The sequence below is a fragment of the Heterodontus francisci genome, chromosome 14 (genome assembly GCF_036365525.1).
Source record: "Heterodontus francisci isolate sHetFra1 chromosome 14, sHetFra1.hap1, whole genome shotgun sequence".
Taxonomy (NCBI): Eukaryota; Metazoa; Chordata; class Chondrichthyes; order Heterodontiformes; family Heterodontidae; genus Heterodontus; species Heterodontus francisci.
In genome coordinates, this window is record NC_090384.1 from 26,802,239 (window position 1) to 26,817,614 (window position 15,376).

At 42.4% G+C, this 15,376-nt stretch overlaps 1 protein-coding gene across 3 annotated transcripts in view; it reads left to right on the forward strand.

Annotated features, from left to right (window-relative positions):
• pdhx (pyruvate dehydrogenase complex component X) overlaps positions 1 to 15,127 on the forward strand; it is a 257,707-nt gene extending 242,580 nt beyond the window's left edge. For 2 of the 3 annotated variants that reach the window (XM_068045917.1, XM_068045919.1), the window contains 2 exons: positions 13,440 to 13,504; positions 14,673 to 15,127. In XM_068045917.1, coding sequence (XP_067902018.1) covers positions 13,440 to 13,504; positions 14,673 to 14,937 — 330 coding nt within the window. In that variant the 3' untranslated portion in view covers positions 14,938 to 15,127. The remainder of the gene's footprint in view (positions 1 to 13,439; positions 13,505 to 14,672) is intronic. The other variant, XM_068045918.1, reaches the window with a different exon arrangement.
• The last annotated feature ends 249 nt before the right edge of the window (positions 15,128 to 15,376 follow it).

The following is a 15,376-nucleotide window of genomic DNA, read 5'->3' on the forward strand; positions in this document are numbered from 1 at the left end:
ATTGCTCCATGGAATGCCTCAACCAATCAGAATTGACTTGCCAACTAATCAGCACCTTTTTTCTCATGTGGTGTAAATTGTTGCTCCCTTTGAAATTTGGCATTCTCGCATCTGTCCTGATAAGTGCAAGAGGAAAAGTTTTGACAGCATGTCTTTTTTTCAGCAATGCATAAGTTCTATACTACCGAGCGACGATATGAATGTTCCTGATTACCTCTAGCGTCCAGGGAGTGAGGAATGCTCCCTCAGGAGACTGAATGTGTGGAGTAAGATCTATCATTCTGTAACAGAGTGTGCAGCAAGAGCAGCCCTGACAGGCCTAATGGGCTTAATGGGCTTTTCTAATACAGCCTCCTCCACTTATACTATCGACACTTATCATGGACAGCTGCTTATATCAGACCATTTATGGGTGGCAATTACAAAGGTGCCACTTTGTTAATCCCCTGTAATTACTGATTTACACACGACTTCAGACCACCCTTCTAATTGTGCAATGTTCATTTTATACACACTGGGAATTTCTGTGTCAAACTGTTACAAGTCAATGTGGAGTTGTACGGTCACAGAAACAAAGCTATTGAGGGTTATAGTATCAAAAAGAATCACTGCAACCTCCCTACTTTTGTCTTCAATTCCCCTCTTAATAAACGATAATGTTCTATTAGCTTTCCTAATTGCGTGCTGTACCTGCATACTAACCTTTTGCGATTCATGCACTAGGACACCCAGATTGCTCTGCATCTCAGAGCTCTGCAATCTCTCACCATTTAGATAATATGCTTCTTTTTACTCTTCCTGCAAAAATGGACAATTTCACTTTTTCCCACATTATACTCCATTTGCTAGATCTTTGCCCATTCACCTAACCTATCTATATCCCTATGTCCTCTTCACAACTTACTTTCCTGCCTATCTTTGTGTCTTCAGCAAATTTAGCCAACCATACATTCTGTCCCTTCCAAGTCATTTGTATAAATTGTAAAAAGTTGCTGCCCCAGCTCTGATCCTTGTGGCACACCACCCGTTAGATCTTGCCAACCAGAAAATGATCCATTTATGCCTACTCTCTGTTTCCTGTTAGCTAGCCAATCTTCTATCCATGCCAATATGTTACCCCATACACCAAGAGCTTTTATTTTCCGCAATAACCTTTGATGTGGCACTTTATCAAATGCCTTCTGGAAATCTAAGTACAATATATCCACCAGTTCCCCTTTATCCACATCACATGTAACTCCCTCAAAGAACTCCAGACATGATTTCCCTTTTACAGAACCATGTTGACTCTGCCTGATTACCCTGAATTTTTCTAAATGCCCTGCTATAACGTCTTTAATAATAGCTTCTAACATTTTCCCTTTGACTGATAAGCTAACTGGCCTGCAGTTTCCTGCTTTCTGCCTCCCTGTCTTTTGGAAACTTCCCCAAATCTAGGGAATTTTGGAAAATTAAAACCAGCGCATCAAATATCTCTCTAGCCACTTTGTAGACCCTAGGATGAAGTCCATCAGGACCCGGGGACTTGTCAGCCCGCAGCTCCAACAATTTGCTCAATACCACCTCCCTGGTTATTGTAATTTTCTTGAGTTCCTCTCTCCCTTCCATTTCCTGATTTACAGCTGTTTCTGGAATGTTACTTGTATCCTCTCTAGTGAAAACCAATGCAAAATACCTGTTTAATTCACCTACCATCTCCTTATTTGACATTAATTCCCCAGACTTGCTTTCTATAAGACCAATGCTCGCTTTGTTAATTCTCTCTTGAATATCTGTAGAAACTCTTACTATCTGTTTTTATATTGCTAGCTAGCTTTCTCCCGTACTCTAACTTTTCCCTCCTTATTAATCTTTCAGTCATTCTTTGCTGTTTTTATATTCTGCCCAATCTCCTGACCTGCCATCCATCTTTGCGCAATTATATGCTTTTTCTTTAAGTTTGATATTATCTTTAACTTTTTTAGTTAACCACAGATGGTGTGTTCCCCCCCCCCCCCTTGGAATTTTTCTTTCTCGTTGGAATGTATCTATTCTATGTATTCTGAAATATCCCCTTAAATGTCTGCCACTGCATCTCTATTGACCTATCCCTTAACCTAATTTGTCAGTTCACTTTAGCTAGCTCTGCTTTCATGCCCTCATAATTGCCCTTATTTAAGTTTAAAATACTTGTCTTAGACCCACTCTTCTCTCGATCAAACTGAATGTAAAATTCAATCATATTATGATCGCTGCTGCCTATGGGCGCCTTCGCTATGAGATCATTAATTAATCCTATCTTGTTGGACAGTAGAAGGTCTAGTATAGCCTGCTCACTGATTGTCTCCAGAACATGCTGTTCGAAGAAACTATCTGGAAAACTTTTTATAAACTCCTCATCTAGGCTACCTTTGCCCAGTGGCAGCTAGCTGGCCAATTGTTTCCAAGCCAACCGTTGCTCACGGTCCCAGATGAAGGTGTGGAGGAAGCAGAAGTGGAAATTGCTCAATCTAATTCTTTAATCAGAAAAAGGTGCAAGTTCAAACAGGCAAGTCTGCGTCAATTAGAACAAAAGGCAAGTAACCCAAAAGCACTATTTGGGGTGGGGTTGTAGATTTTTTTTAAAAATACAATTCACTCTTCGCTCTGCTTGAAGATCCAGAATTGTGCTTTTAATAATTAAAAGACAGTGCACAAGGGTATTGAAAATGAATGTGGCAGCTTGCCCAAGTTGAGTTATTACCAGTAGTTGAATCCTGCCAGCAGTTCTTGGTATGACTGAGTTCAAGCTGAAGCCTGAGCATTAACATCCATATACAATTGAGGGATTATCTTGTATATTAAGAGGCCAGGTGTCAGCCAACACCGACCTGTGAGCTCCTAGCAATAGATATGGTTGCTGTTACTCTTGCAGATTAAAGCTATCTTACTGCTATAAATACTTTTGACTCTTTCCATAGATTTTGAACAAAAGTTTTGACAGTGACGACATATGTCAATCATTCCTGCCATCCAGAAGCTTTTGCAGTGAAGCAAAGGTCAAATTAGCACCACATACAGTATTTAAATTTCTCAGTGCTAAACTCAGTCTGTTCTTTGCACCCAATCATTTCTCCATTCATTGTAGTGGGACTGAGACTTTGATAAAGGCAAGCTGTTCCTCAATGCAAATTTAGAATGCAAGTTTAGTATTGCTGTAAGTGATTTCCACTTTACACTGCCGCCAAATTTGAAGTGTTAACGTGTAGTCAGGGTCCAATCTGACTCCCTGGAAGAGGGAATCTCGCACCATATGGAGTGCAAAACTGTGCAGTGTCAAATCTGGTTTACAAAGTACTCAGGAGTATGTTGAACACCTTCCACCCTGCATTCCCCACAAACACTTCTTAAACCTTGCTGACCTTAATTTCAACATTTAGAAATTCTTCTGTTCCCAGCCTGAACAATTGCATTTTAACTGCTAGAAGGCAGCTCTTGACATGCATGAATTCAGGTATGCATAGAGCTGTCTGGAGTAGAGAATTCCAAAGATCCAAAACCCTCTGACTGAAAAAATTTCTCTTCATCTCAGTCCTAGATAATCAACCCCTAGTTCTAGACTGTCGAGCCAGAGAAACAGCCTCTCAGAATCTTATATATTTCAATCGATTATCTCTCATTCTTCTAAACGTCAGAGAATATAGACCCATTCTGCTCAACTTTTCCTCATAGGAACCTCATCCCAGGAATCAAGCTAGTGAACCATCATTGTATCCCCTTTAAGGCAAGTTTATCCTTCCTTGGGTAAGGAGAGCAAAACTGCACAGTACTCCAAGCCAAAGCTCTGTTAATTGCAGCAAAACTTCCTTACTCTTATACTCCAATCCTCCTTGTAATAAAGGCTAACGTACCATTTGCCTTCTTGATAGCTTGCTGTACTTGCATGTTAACTTTTGTAATTTGTGTATAATGATCCTCAAATTCCTCTGAATACCAACTAGTTTATTACCTTTTAGAAATATTCTGCTTTTCCATTCTTCAGACCTAAGTGGATAATTTCACATTTCCTCATTATACTGCATCTACCACCACCTTGTCCAAACGCTAAACTGGTTTATGTCCCTTTGCAGCTTCTCCGTGTCCTCCTCACAGCTAACTCTCTGATCTAGATTTGTATCATCAGCAAACTTGGACATGTTACATTTGGTCCCCTCATCTCAGTCATTGATACAGGTTGTAAATAGTTGAGGCCCAAGCACTGATCCTTATGGCACTCCACTGGTTACAGCCTACCAACCTGAAAATGACCCTTTTATTTCTACTCTGTTTTCTGGCCATTCTGTCCATAAGCCTGATCTTGTGTAAGAGCTGCAGCATAAATGACCCCCTACAAACGTGAGGTGCATTCCACAGATTGTTAGGGGGTTATAAAAGAAAAAAAACTTGCATTTATATATGGCCTTTCACAACCGCCAGACATCCCAGAGTGCTTTACAGTCAAAGGAGTACTTTTAAAATGTAGCCACTGTTGCAATGTGGGAAATGCAGCAAGCTGCCACAAACAGCAATGTGATTGTGACCAGATAATCTGTCCTTGTGATGTTGATTGAGGGATAAATATTGGTCAAGACACTGGGGAGAATTCCCCTGCTGTTCTTCAAAGCAGTGGCGCAGGATCTTTAACGTTCGCCACAAAAATGCTTCTGATATGTCTTCCTCTTTCCTCAACCGAGGATTCCCCCACCACTGTGGTTGACAGGGCCTTCGACCATGTCCGTCCCATTTCTCGCACTTCTGCCCTCACCCATTCCCCTCCCTCCCAGAACCGTGACAGAACCTTTGTCCTCACTTTACACCCCACCAGCCTCCACATCCAAAGGATCATCCTCCACCATTTCCGCCACCTCCAGCATGATGCCACCACCAAATACATCCTCCCTTCCACTCGCCTGTCAGCATTCCGAAGGGATCATTCCTTCCATGACAGCCTGGTCCACTCCTCCATCACATCACCTTCAACACCTTGTCCCCTGCCCACAGCACCTCCCATGCAGTTGCAGGAGGTGTAATACCTGCCCTTTTACCTCCACTCTCCTCACCATCCAAGGCCCCGAACACTCCTTCCAGGTAAAGCAGTAATTTACTTGTACTTCTTTCAATTAAGTATACTGTATTCACTGCTCACAATGCTCACCTTAGGGAGACCAAATGCAGATTGGGTGACCGCTTTGTAGAACACCTCCGCTTGTTCCGCAAGCATGACCCCGAGCTTCTGGTTGCTTGCCATTTTAATTTACCACCTTGCTGTAATACCCACATTTCTGTCCTTGGCCTGCTGCAGTGTTCCAGTGAACCTCAAGCTCGAGGAACAGCACCCCATCTTCCAATTAGGCACTCTACAGCCTTCTGTGCTCAACATTGAGTTCAATAATTTCACACCTGGTCTTAAAATTATTTTTCATGTTTTTGCTTTTGGACAAAGCAGTTAATTATTTTGCCATTAATGCTATTTCTGGATAAATGCTTTGTCTTTTACTACAGCTATTACCATTCCCTTTACCTTTTGTTCCATGGCATCTTTATCTTTTAATCTCTCCCACCCTCTGCCCGATCACAGAGTTTCCCTTTATTTTTCTTCCCTCCCCCCTTTCACTTGCTCAAAACTTATATTTCCAAACTTTGCCCGTTCTGATGAAAGGTGAAAGACCCTTTTGTCCCATCCTCTCCTCCCCACTTTCCCTGCCTCCATATTCGCATAAAAGCTGTTACATCTCTAATTTTTTCCAGTTCTGATGAAAGGTTACAGACCTAGAACATTAACTCTTTCTCTTTTCACAGATGCTGCCTGAACCTGACCTGCTGAGTATTTCCAGCATTTTCTGTTTTTATTTCAGATTCCCAGCATTTGCAATATTTTGCTTTTATTGTAGTGTAGTAATCCAGAAGCCTGGACTATGTTCTGGAGACATGAGTTCAAATCCCTCCAAGACAGCTGGAGAATTTAAATTTGGTTAAGTAAATAAATAAATCTGAAATAAAAAGCCTGTATCGGTAATGGTGACCATGAAACTACCAGATTGTAATAAACTATCTGGTCCACTGATGTCCTTTAGGGAATGAAATCTGTCATCCTTACCCGGATTGCTCCAAGTGTGACTCCAAACCTACAGAAATCTGATTAATTCTTAACTGTCCTTTGAAATGACTTAGCAAGCCATTTGGTCATATTCAAAAAGGCAGCTCACCACCACCTTCTCAAGGGCAGGTAGGGATTGACAATAAATGCTGGCCTTGCCAGTGAAGTCCACTTCCCGTGAATGAATAATTAAAAAAAGGAAAGAAGGATCAACTGATTGACGTTTTGAATGCTTGTTGGAACTTTGAGAGTGGCTTTGCTTTATTTGTCTCTGCTTCATAGCAATATGCAATAGAAGTAATGGTAGAAAACTCCATGCAAATACCAGCCTTGTAAAAATGATCTTTCTGCAACAGGTCAGACAGCATCTGTGGAAAGAGGAACAGAGTTAATGTTTCAGGACTGTGACCTTTCATCAGAACTGGAATAAGTTAGAGATGTAACAGGTTTTAAGCGAGAGGCAGGGAAAGCAGGGAGGAGAGGATGGGACAAAAGGGAAGGTCTGTGATAGGGTGGAAGACAGGAGAGATTAAATGACAAAAGGGATGATGATTCAAGGCAACAGGAAATGATATTGAGACAAGTAAAGAAACAAACGATGGTCTTGAGGTATAAGTGCAAAAAGCAGAATCATCACCAATAGCTACTTTCTAAACAAAAATGGAATCGCAAGTAATGATCTGAAATTGTTGAACTCAGTGTTGAGTCCAGAAGGCTGTAAAGTGCCTTAGCGAAAGACAAGGTGCTGTTCCTCAAGCTTACATCGAGCTTCATTGTAACAGTGTAGTTGGCGGAAGACAGAGAAGTCAGTGTGGAGCAGGTTATTAAAATGGAAGGCAACCGGAAGCTAGGGGTCACACTTGTGAACTGAAAGGACGTGTTCACAAAGCTGTCACCCAATCTACTTTTGGTCTCCACTGTAGAGGAGACTGTATTGTGAGCAGTGAACACAGTATACTAAATTGAACAACTACAAATAAATTGCTGTTTCACCTGGAAGGAGAGTTGGGCCCTCAGACAGTGAGAAGGGAGGAGGTAAAAGAACAGGTATTGCATCTCCTGTGCTTGCATGGGAACGTACCGTGGCAAAGGGAGCGGGTGTTGGCTGATTTAAGAGTGGACTAGAGTGTCACGAGGGAATGTTCCCTTTGGAATACTGGAAGGGGAGGGGAAGATGCGTTTGGTGGTGGCATCACACTGGAGGTGGCAGAAATGTTAAAGGATGATCCATTGAATGTGAGGGGAAGGAGTGAGAGCTGAATTGTGGGGAATAGAACGGATACGGTCAAGGACCTGTCAACCACGGTTAAGTGGAAGCCCTAGTATGGATGGTGGCATTGTCAGGACAGATGCGACAGAGAGGGAGAAACTGGGAGAATGGAATAGAACGCTTAGAGGAGCCAGCGTGTGAGGGTGTAATCTGTGTAACTATGGAAGTCAGTGGGCTTATAGTAGATATTGGTTGATTGATAACGTATCTCCAGAATTGAGGACAGAGAAGTTGAGGAAGGGAAGGGAATACTTGGAGGTGGACCATGTGAATGCATGAGAATGGTGAAAATTAGAAGCAAGGTTGATGAAGTTTTCCAGTTCAGGGTGAGTGCAGGAAATGGCACTGATACAGTCATCCAAGTACCAGCAAAAGATATGAGGGAGGGGACCCAAGTTGGACTGGACAATGAAATGTTCCACATATCCTACAAAAAAGCAGGCATAGCTACGACCCATGCGGGTACCCAGGCTAACACCTTTAATTTAAAGGATGTGAGTGGAGTCAAAGCAGAAGTTGTTCAGTGTGAGAACAAGTTCAGCCAGGCAGAGGAGGGTGGTGTTGGATGGAGACTGGTTGAGTCTCCATTCAAGGAAGGAACAGAGAGCCCTCAGACCATCCTGGTAGGAGCTGGAAGTGTAGAGAGATTGAACGTTCACGTTGGAAAGGAGACAGGACCAGGAAGCTGGAAACTGTTAAAGTTGGAAGAGTTGCAGATGCAGCTGGGAAGAGACAAGACAAGGAGATATACAGCACTGGCTGTTTTGATATGGCAGGCAAACCATCAAAGTGAAATTCTTATTAGATATAGGAACTGCTGTGTTACAGCCGACTCTCTGTCTGGGTAATTCCAGGAACTGTGTTTGTGAAACCTCCTCAGCAGAGCACCACCAGGCCTACAGTCTGGGTTTGCAAATTGTAGCAGAACCATGCTTGCAGATGTGAAACTCTGATTTCCTTGATTTAATTATATACATTCAAAGGAGAGCGTGGGAGTTTCCTGATGTCCTGGCAAGTATTTATCCTTCAACCAACTTAGCCTCAACAGATTATCCAATCATTTGCCTCACTGCTGTGTGTGGAATACTGCTGTTCACGAATTGGCTGCACATTTCCCACATCACAACAGTCAAACGTCAAAAGACCTTTATTGGCTATAAAGCACTTTGGGACACCCTAAGATTGTGAAAGATGCTGTTTAAATGCATGTTCCTTTCTTTCAATTACACAGTGAATCGCCATTAACAGGAATATAAAAGCAAAATATTGCAGATGCTGGAAACCTGACATAAAACAGATAATGCTGGAAATAGCAGGCTAGGCAGCATCTGAGGCAACTTTGAGGTATATTGACCTTCATTGTGTAGGCAAATGCAGCAACCATTCTGTAGTAACAATGTCCCACAATTAGCAATAAGCTAAATCATTAGTTAACCTGTGTCCTGCTAGAGGCCAAGAAACTGGGAGATCTCCCTGCTCTGCTTCATACAGCTCCTTGGGCTCTTCAGCATCCAACTGAACCAACAGGATAGGTACATGGAGCCTCGGTTTAACATTTCTCCACAGAATGACAACTCTTGACAGTTTTAGATCAAACCAACAACCTTCTAACTCAGAGAAGAGCACAACTAACTGATCCAGGCGACACTTTGTGACCAGTGTTTGCATGTTTCTATCTTGAATGTAAAGTAATTAGCATTGCTGTAAGGCACGCAGCATGTTAACATGCCAGTGGCCTGCATTGTATAGTGCCATGATGTGGTTTCATGCACCCAATCCCCCATGGATAAGACCAATTGCTACATTTCTGGTTTCAGTCTTATGGTTGCATCTTTTCAGCCATGCCGATGAGTGAGTAACTAAACGCTAAAGCAAGATAAATTCCATGGTTTTCCACTAAATCTGCAAACCCAGTTACTCCTAGCTAAACTCCATCTGACTTCTTTAAGCACCCAAATTCAATCTCCCTCACACCCAGCAAAACTCTCCCTCTGCGATTTCAGAAATGTCAGAGATCTAGTGTGATGAATTCTGAACTTAATAAAATTATAAGCCAGTTCTTTAGAATGTTCTAGATTGAGGATTTTTCTCCAATTGCCACCTTTCTTGTCTTAACTCTGCAGCAACCTGTCTAACTTGACTAAGGTTCTTACAGTATTGGCAGTAAGGTTAGGTTAGCCCACACAAACCAGTAGAATAGCCAGTATCAATCTCTTCAGACGTCTTATCCGAGTCCCTCTGCCAGTCCCCTGCTCTTGTATCCAAACTAATTGCCGTTACCATGGATACAGCATTCTTGGGTAGATTATCTCTTGGCAGATTAATTTAGGAGCTTTGTGTGTTCCTGAATGGTATTTCAGAGCTGTTGACTTTTTTTTTAAAGAAATAATTGAGGAGTTTTCCAGAAACAGTTTGCTGCAGTAAGGTTGAAGTGATGGCCTCTGAGACTAAACTGTGATCACTGAGAGCCATGACAATGTGAAATGTAAGCTTTCAGAAAAAAAATTTAAGCATAATCTTATTTGAAAATTTTAAACAATAACGTGTGAAGCATTTCACACAAAGCTTTATAGGAAATAATGCAGTTTGAATTACTTCACTTAGATTTTAAACTTTTGACAATCGCCCGAAATGCAGCAATGGTACCAGTGTCAGAAAGGGCTGCTGCCCCAATCCTGGGCCACCAACCAGTCACGATGTTTATTTAAAAGGAAAGAGACTAATAAAGATGTATGCTGGAGCAGGAGTTTCACTGTATCGGGGTCTTGCTGAGCATTGTGAGATTCTCTAGTGCAGGATTTTCGCTATCAGCGGGCTGGCCGACAGTGAAAGACTTGCATTGAATTTCTCTATCACGACTGCTTGGCTGTGAAAGACATACACTGGAATAAATGTTCACTCAGGAGCTGAATGCATTATCAACTGAATGACTGAGAGACATGCAATACAAAGGCTAGCCAACCCAGAAGGCAGACCTGGATCAATATTTAAAAGTCAAAAGACAAGTTGAGGCATCTTAGAACCACAGCAGTTGACAATATTTTTATTGCATCCTAAAGTGCTTTCCAAAATACAAGCCGTACTTGAATATGTTGGTAAGGAAACCTGTCTGTTTGCAGACTCGGGTGGATTGCTGCTGATAGTCATTAGTTTCTGCAGGTCAATAACATGCTCAATAGGGCTGCTAATCTGTCATACAAAGGATTAGCACTCAAATCCTCATTCTAAAAGGGGTTTTAGTTCATTGTCACAATGTTAGTTCATCAAGTTACACATTAAGTGGATGGGGCTTAATAAATCTTCCCCCTCGCTATAAACAATATGAGTTCACTATAATTAGGTTACACTGTGCCATGCTGAACAAGTGAATATTTATCTCTGTCAGCCTTGAGAAGAATGACTGAGAATTTATTGTGTTAGTGGATGATCCAGTCGTTCTAAACCTAGTATGTGAATCATTTCACTGACAGTCTATGATAGACTTATTGTTGAGATTGCTTAGTAAGAAATGCCATTCAAATATTTGTATTTCAAACATTGGGAAAAGAAAATACTTGATGGAGACCCGATGTAACGTTTAGTGACAATAGGCAGCAGAAGAGGGAACACAATTCCCAGGCAGCATTTGAGAGATATAAAAGCACTTTCCCTCTTAATGAATAAAATAGTCTGTACTCTTTAAAGGTTACATTAGCAGCATGATAAAAGAACATTTGAGTATGTGTTTAAAGTATGTGTGGTTATGGTATATCATGGGCTGGCAATCAGCAACATCCCCCTTAAACCCAGGCAACACAATCTTTAGGAAAGTGCTTCACATACTGCAGTGAGGCTCCAAACGCTGCTTTGACACATGGAAGGCCTGTGGGTGTGGGGAGGTGGGCGAGGCTGGAGGTGGTGGTGGTAAAGTTGAGCTGATGGATACCAAGCAACAGGTTTTTTAAAGGGCTAGATAAAGGTGAAAATTGATAACGGTCACCTCCATGAACAGTGAAAAAGCATTAAAGGAACAAAACAGCTAAGTCCAGCAGTGTAAAGGTACACTAAAGATACCTGACCCAGAGAAACCTCCAAAGTGGAATGGATGAAATGGCAGGTGGAGGGGAAAAATGGTCAAGAAAATGGGGCTTCATCTAAAGGCTGGGGTCATTAAAGTCACCATTCCAGACCATAGGGTGGCCACAGGGAATCACACTTATGGACCAAAAGGAGACACTCAGCAAAATGGTTCAATCTAGGGTTGGACTCCCCAGTGTACTGGGGTGTGCTCTGTGAACTGCAAATACCGCATTCATGTCTCATAATGGAGTGTAAGAGGTGAGTGAATATATGTTATAGCTGGCAGAGTGTCAGAGAACGGGTAGTCGTAAGTCGGGGTGTTGGAAGAGTGAATAAAACTATCCCCGAGGGAACGTTTCCCCAGAAAGCCAAGCAGAAGTTGAAGATGTGCTTGGTGGTGACCGTGTTTCAAGTGGCTCTAATGGCTGTAGATGATGTGGAGAGTAATGAGATGGAAGCTAAGGACTGGGATACCCTGTCTACGTGAGGGGAGAGGCAACAAATAGGATAGACATGATCGAGGGCCCTACCAATGGCAGCTGAAGGAATACCTCAACTTAGGAAAAGGGAGGAGATTTCAGAAGCTCCGGTGCAGAGTGGAGAGACTGGATAAAGTAATGGTGATGTTACAGGAAGCAGGATAGGAAGAAACATAATTCAAGTAGCTGTGGGAGTCGGTGGGCTTGTAGAGATGTCTCGGGGAAAATCTATTAGCAGAGATCTAATGAGTAAGCCCAGGAAGGGATGAGAAAGAGGTGGGCCACAAAAAATGGCGGGTGGAAATTGGAAACATAGTCAATGAAATTCTCCAGATTGAAGCAAGCAGAAATTAGCTTCAGCAGTGTGATCAGTGTAATGGAGAAGAGGTGTTGAAGAGAGTCTTGAGTAAAATTGAAACAGAGTTCCATATATCCTACCGAAAGACAGGCATAATTGGAGCTTATACAGATTTTCAAAGCAACAATTTTCATCTGAAGGACGTGAATCGAGTTAAAAGAGAAGCTGTCAGGGTGAGAACAAGCTCAGCCGAGCAGAGGAGGGATTGGGTCACTTTTCAGTAATGCAGTGGTGAGCTCAGAGACCATCCTGGTGCCGTACAGAGATCCTGTACATGCATACTGACAAAATGAATAGGAGATACATTATGAAATGGTCAAAGCAGCACAGAGCATCACAGGTGTAGGTATGGAGAGAATGGATTAGGGGGAAAGAAAAGTGTCAAGTTGAGAGGGGACTACCTCATCGGGTATGTAGGGGCATTCCTGCTTGAAAACTGGAGAGGAGATAGAAACGAATTGTACAGGTTGCAGATTCCAGTGGGATTGGTGGCGGGTGAGGTATGGAGGAAGATGATGAGATGAAATTAGTTGCAGTTGCAGCTAATGAGTTGCAGTTCAAAGGGAGATGCAGAGGGGAGTCAGACAGTTGATCTTGAGCTGCACCCAAGTATAGGTGCTTCCACCACTCAGCCTTCGCAACAGGTTTGTTGATGATGGAGTTGGAACTGAAAGAATGAAGAGCTGCAAGTGGAGAGTGATATTGCTCAGGGTCCTTAGGGTGACTACTCACACCCTCATGGCCATTATTACAGTAGTCCAGATCCATGAGGCCATTGTGCAGGTACTTCACTAAGATTCTGTTTTGTTGAAGTGAGATGGCACTGGTGTGATCTGGATTTGTAACAGCCAAAAACAATCCAAAAGTGAAGTTTCTCACCAAGATCCTTCAAGCTGTCGATTTTATTTTCCATTCAGTTTCTGAACAGTGTGCTTACCCAGAGATTGAATGCTGTCCTTCAATTTGTTCCTTTCCTTCGTGCAATCTGACTGATTTCAGTTTAGGTCATTTTGTTAGTTGTCTGGGCAAATTGTGTTCACAAGAAGTTTGTGATGTTACTGAGAGTACACAGAGAAACAATTTGCACTTTGGTTGCTGGGGAATTCTCTCTCCAGCAGATGCTGCACCTCAGAAGTAATGTAAAATGAATTAACAATTATGTTTATAATTCCATTCCAGGCACTTGCAAAGAAAGCAAAAGCAGGAAAGCTGCTACCAGAGGAATATCAGGGGGGATCTTTCAGGTAAAATACCAGCAACTCTGCACTTTTATCTTTATAAGTATACTTTTAGTTACAGGATTTTAAAGCAGTGGGAGCATGCAGTTCTGTTGAGTTAGGGCATGTTTGTTTCTCCTGGAGCCTTTTCTTACACTTTTGTTTTCAGTCTTTTATTGGCTATAGACACACTGTTGGTGGTAAGCGAGTCCATGGCCTGTATAAAGTTTGCCTCATTACCAAAATGAGACAGCCTGTCCAACATACTTTGCATATATTGCGAGTTGTCTGGGTGATTTGTGCTTGGTAGTCCACCAGTAAAGGTGTTCTGCACAGTCCAGAAGCTAACTACTCTTGGACTGTTACAGAAATGAAGCAGGCACTGCTCCTTTGAAGATAACACAGCCATCCCAATGTAAGAAAGTGTAAGTGTACAAACAATATAAAATATGCACTATGTTTTCCCTTCTGATGGTTTTCTAATGAAGCAGACACTCAGCTATAACCCCTTAAACCCAGGCAAGGTGCTCTTTTGGTAGGATACCGAATTACATTGCTACCTCTCCCTAGCAGTTAAAGCAATAGAGATGCATGTAATATATTTTGGACCCTGATTGTCTATAGTTTCAGCTGTGAATTATATCTCAACCCATTTGCAGAGCTTACATAAAGCTTCTGTGCAACGCCATTACAAATGAAGGACCACTCATCTTAAATTTTGTCTATTTAATTCTGGCACAGGGTAAATATAAGGCAGTTTACTGGATTTAACAGCGGCAGCATCAAAGCTAGCTTGGCTCCATTGAGGATCGCCTTGATGAGCACAAAATTCAAAACATAAATAAGTAACGTTGTTGGTGACTGACACAAGCAAGTAACTGACAGGAGCTGTTGACTGATGACAGATAGGTGGGTGGACGTCGGACATGATCAACACAAGGAAGTGACTGACATAAGCGGGTGACTGATGACACCAGCAGGTAACTGACAGGAGCTATTGACTGACAACAGCACGTGTGTGGGTGTCTAACATGAGCGGGTAACTAACCACACAAGCAGATAACTAACAGGATCTGGTGACTAACAACACAAGCAGGTAAATGACAGGAGCGGGTGACTGATTATACGTGGCTAGGTGTCGAAGGCTCAAGTGGAAATGAAGATGGTAATTTTCTTCGTGTTTTGTTTTTTGCAGCATCTCCAATTTAGGAATGTTTGGAATCAGTGGTTTCAGTGCTGTGATTAACCCCCCTCAGGCTTGTATCCTGGCCATCGGGCAGTCACGCCATGATCTGGCAGTTTCTGAAGATGATAAAGGGAACCCCAGTCTCTGCCAGAAGGACATGATGATGGTCACTCTGTCCAGTGATGGCCGTGTGGTGGATGATGAACTTGCATCACAGTTTTTGGAGAACTTCAAGCTTAACCTGGAGAACCCAAAACGATTAGCTTTGTTCTAGGTCGCCATGGCTGAGCTTCACTTTACAAAGGATTTGGGATGTTACATGGAAGGCATCACAAAATGTACCTGTGATGCACAGAGTGTTTATTTTATTGTTAGTGTTGTAAGATTGCAAGGTAATATCTACCCTGCCTTGACTGCTACCTGGATGTAAGGCCAAATAAAACTTCTGCTAGTTATTTATTTAATTTGCATCTTCATCTCTTTATTATAAACACTGCCTGTCTTCAGGCACCTCCTTCTGCTTTGGGAAGAAATGAGAGGCAAGCAGGCCAGTGAGCACCAGTCTCCACCAGTTCAACAGTGTCTGGAATGCATAGCTGGAAGAGGATCAGAGCATTGGACATCCCCCACCGCATCCTGCCCACCCGCCACCCCACCCCCCCCAACCCCGACGCGCATCCCGCGTAATGTACCCGTCTCAATGGGTAAGATAT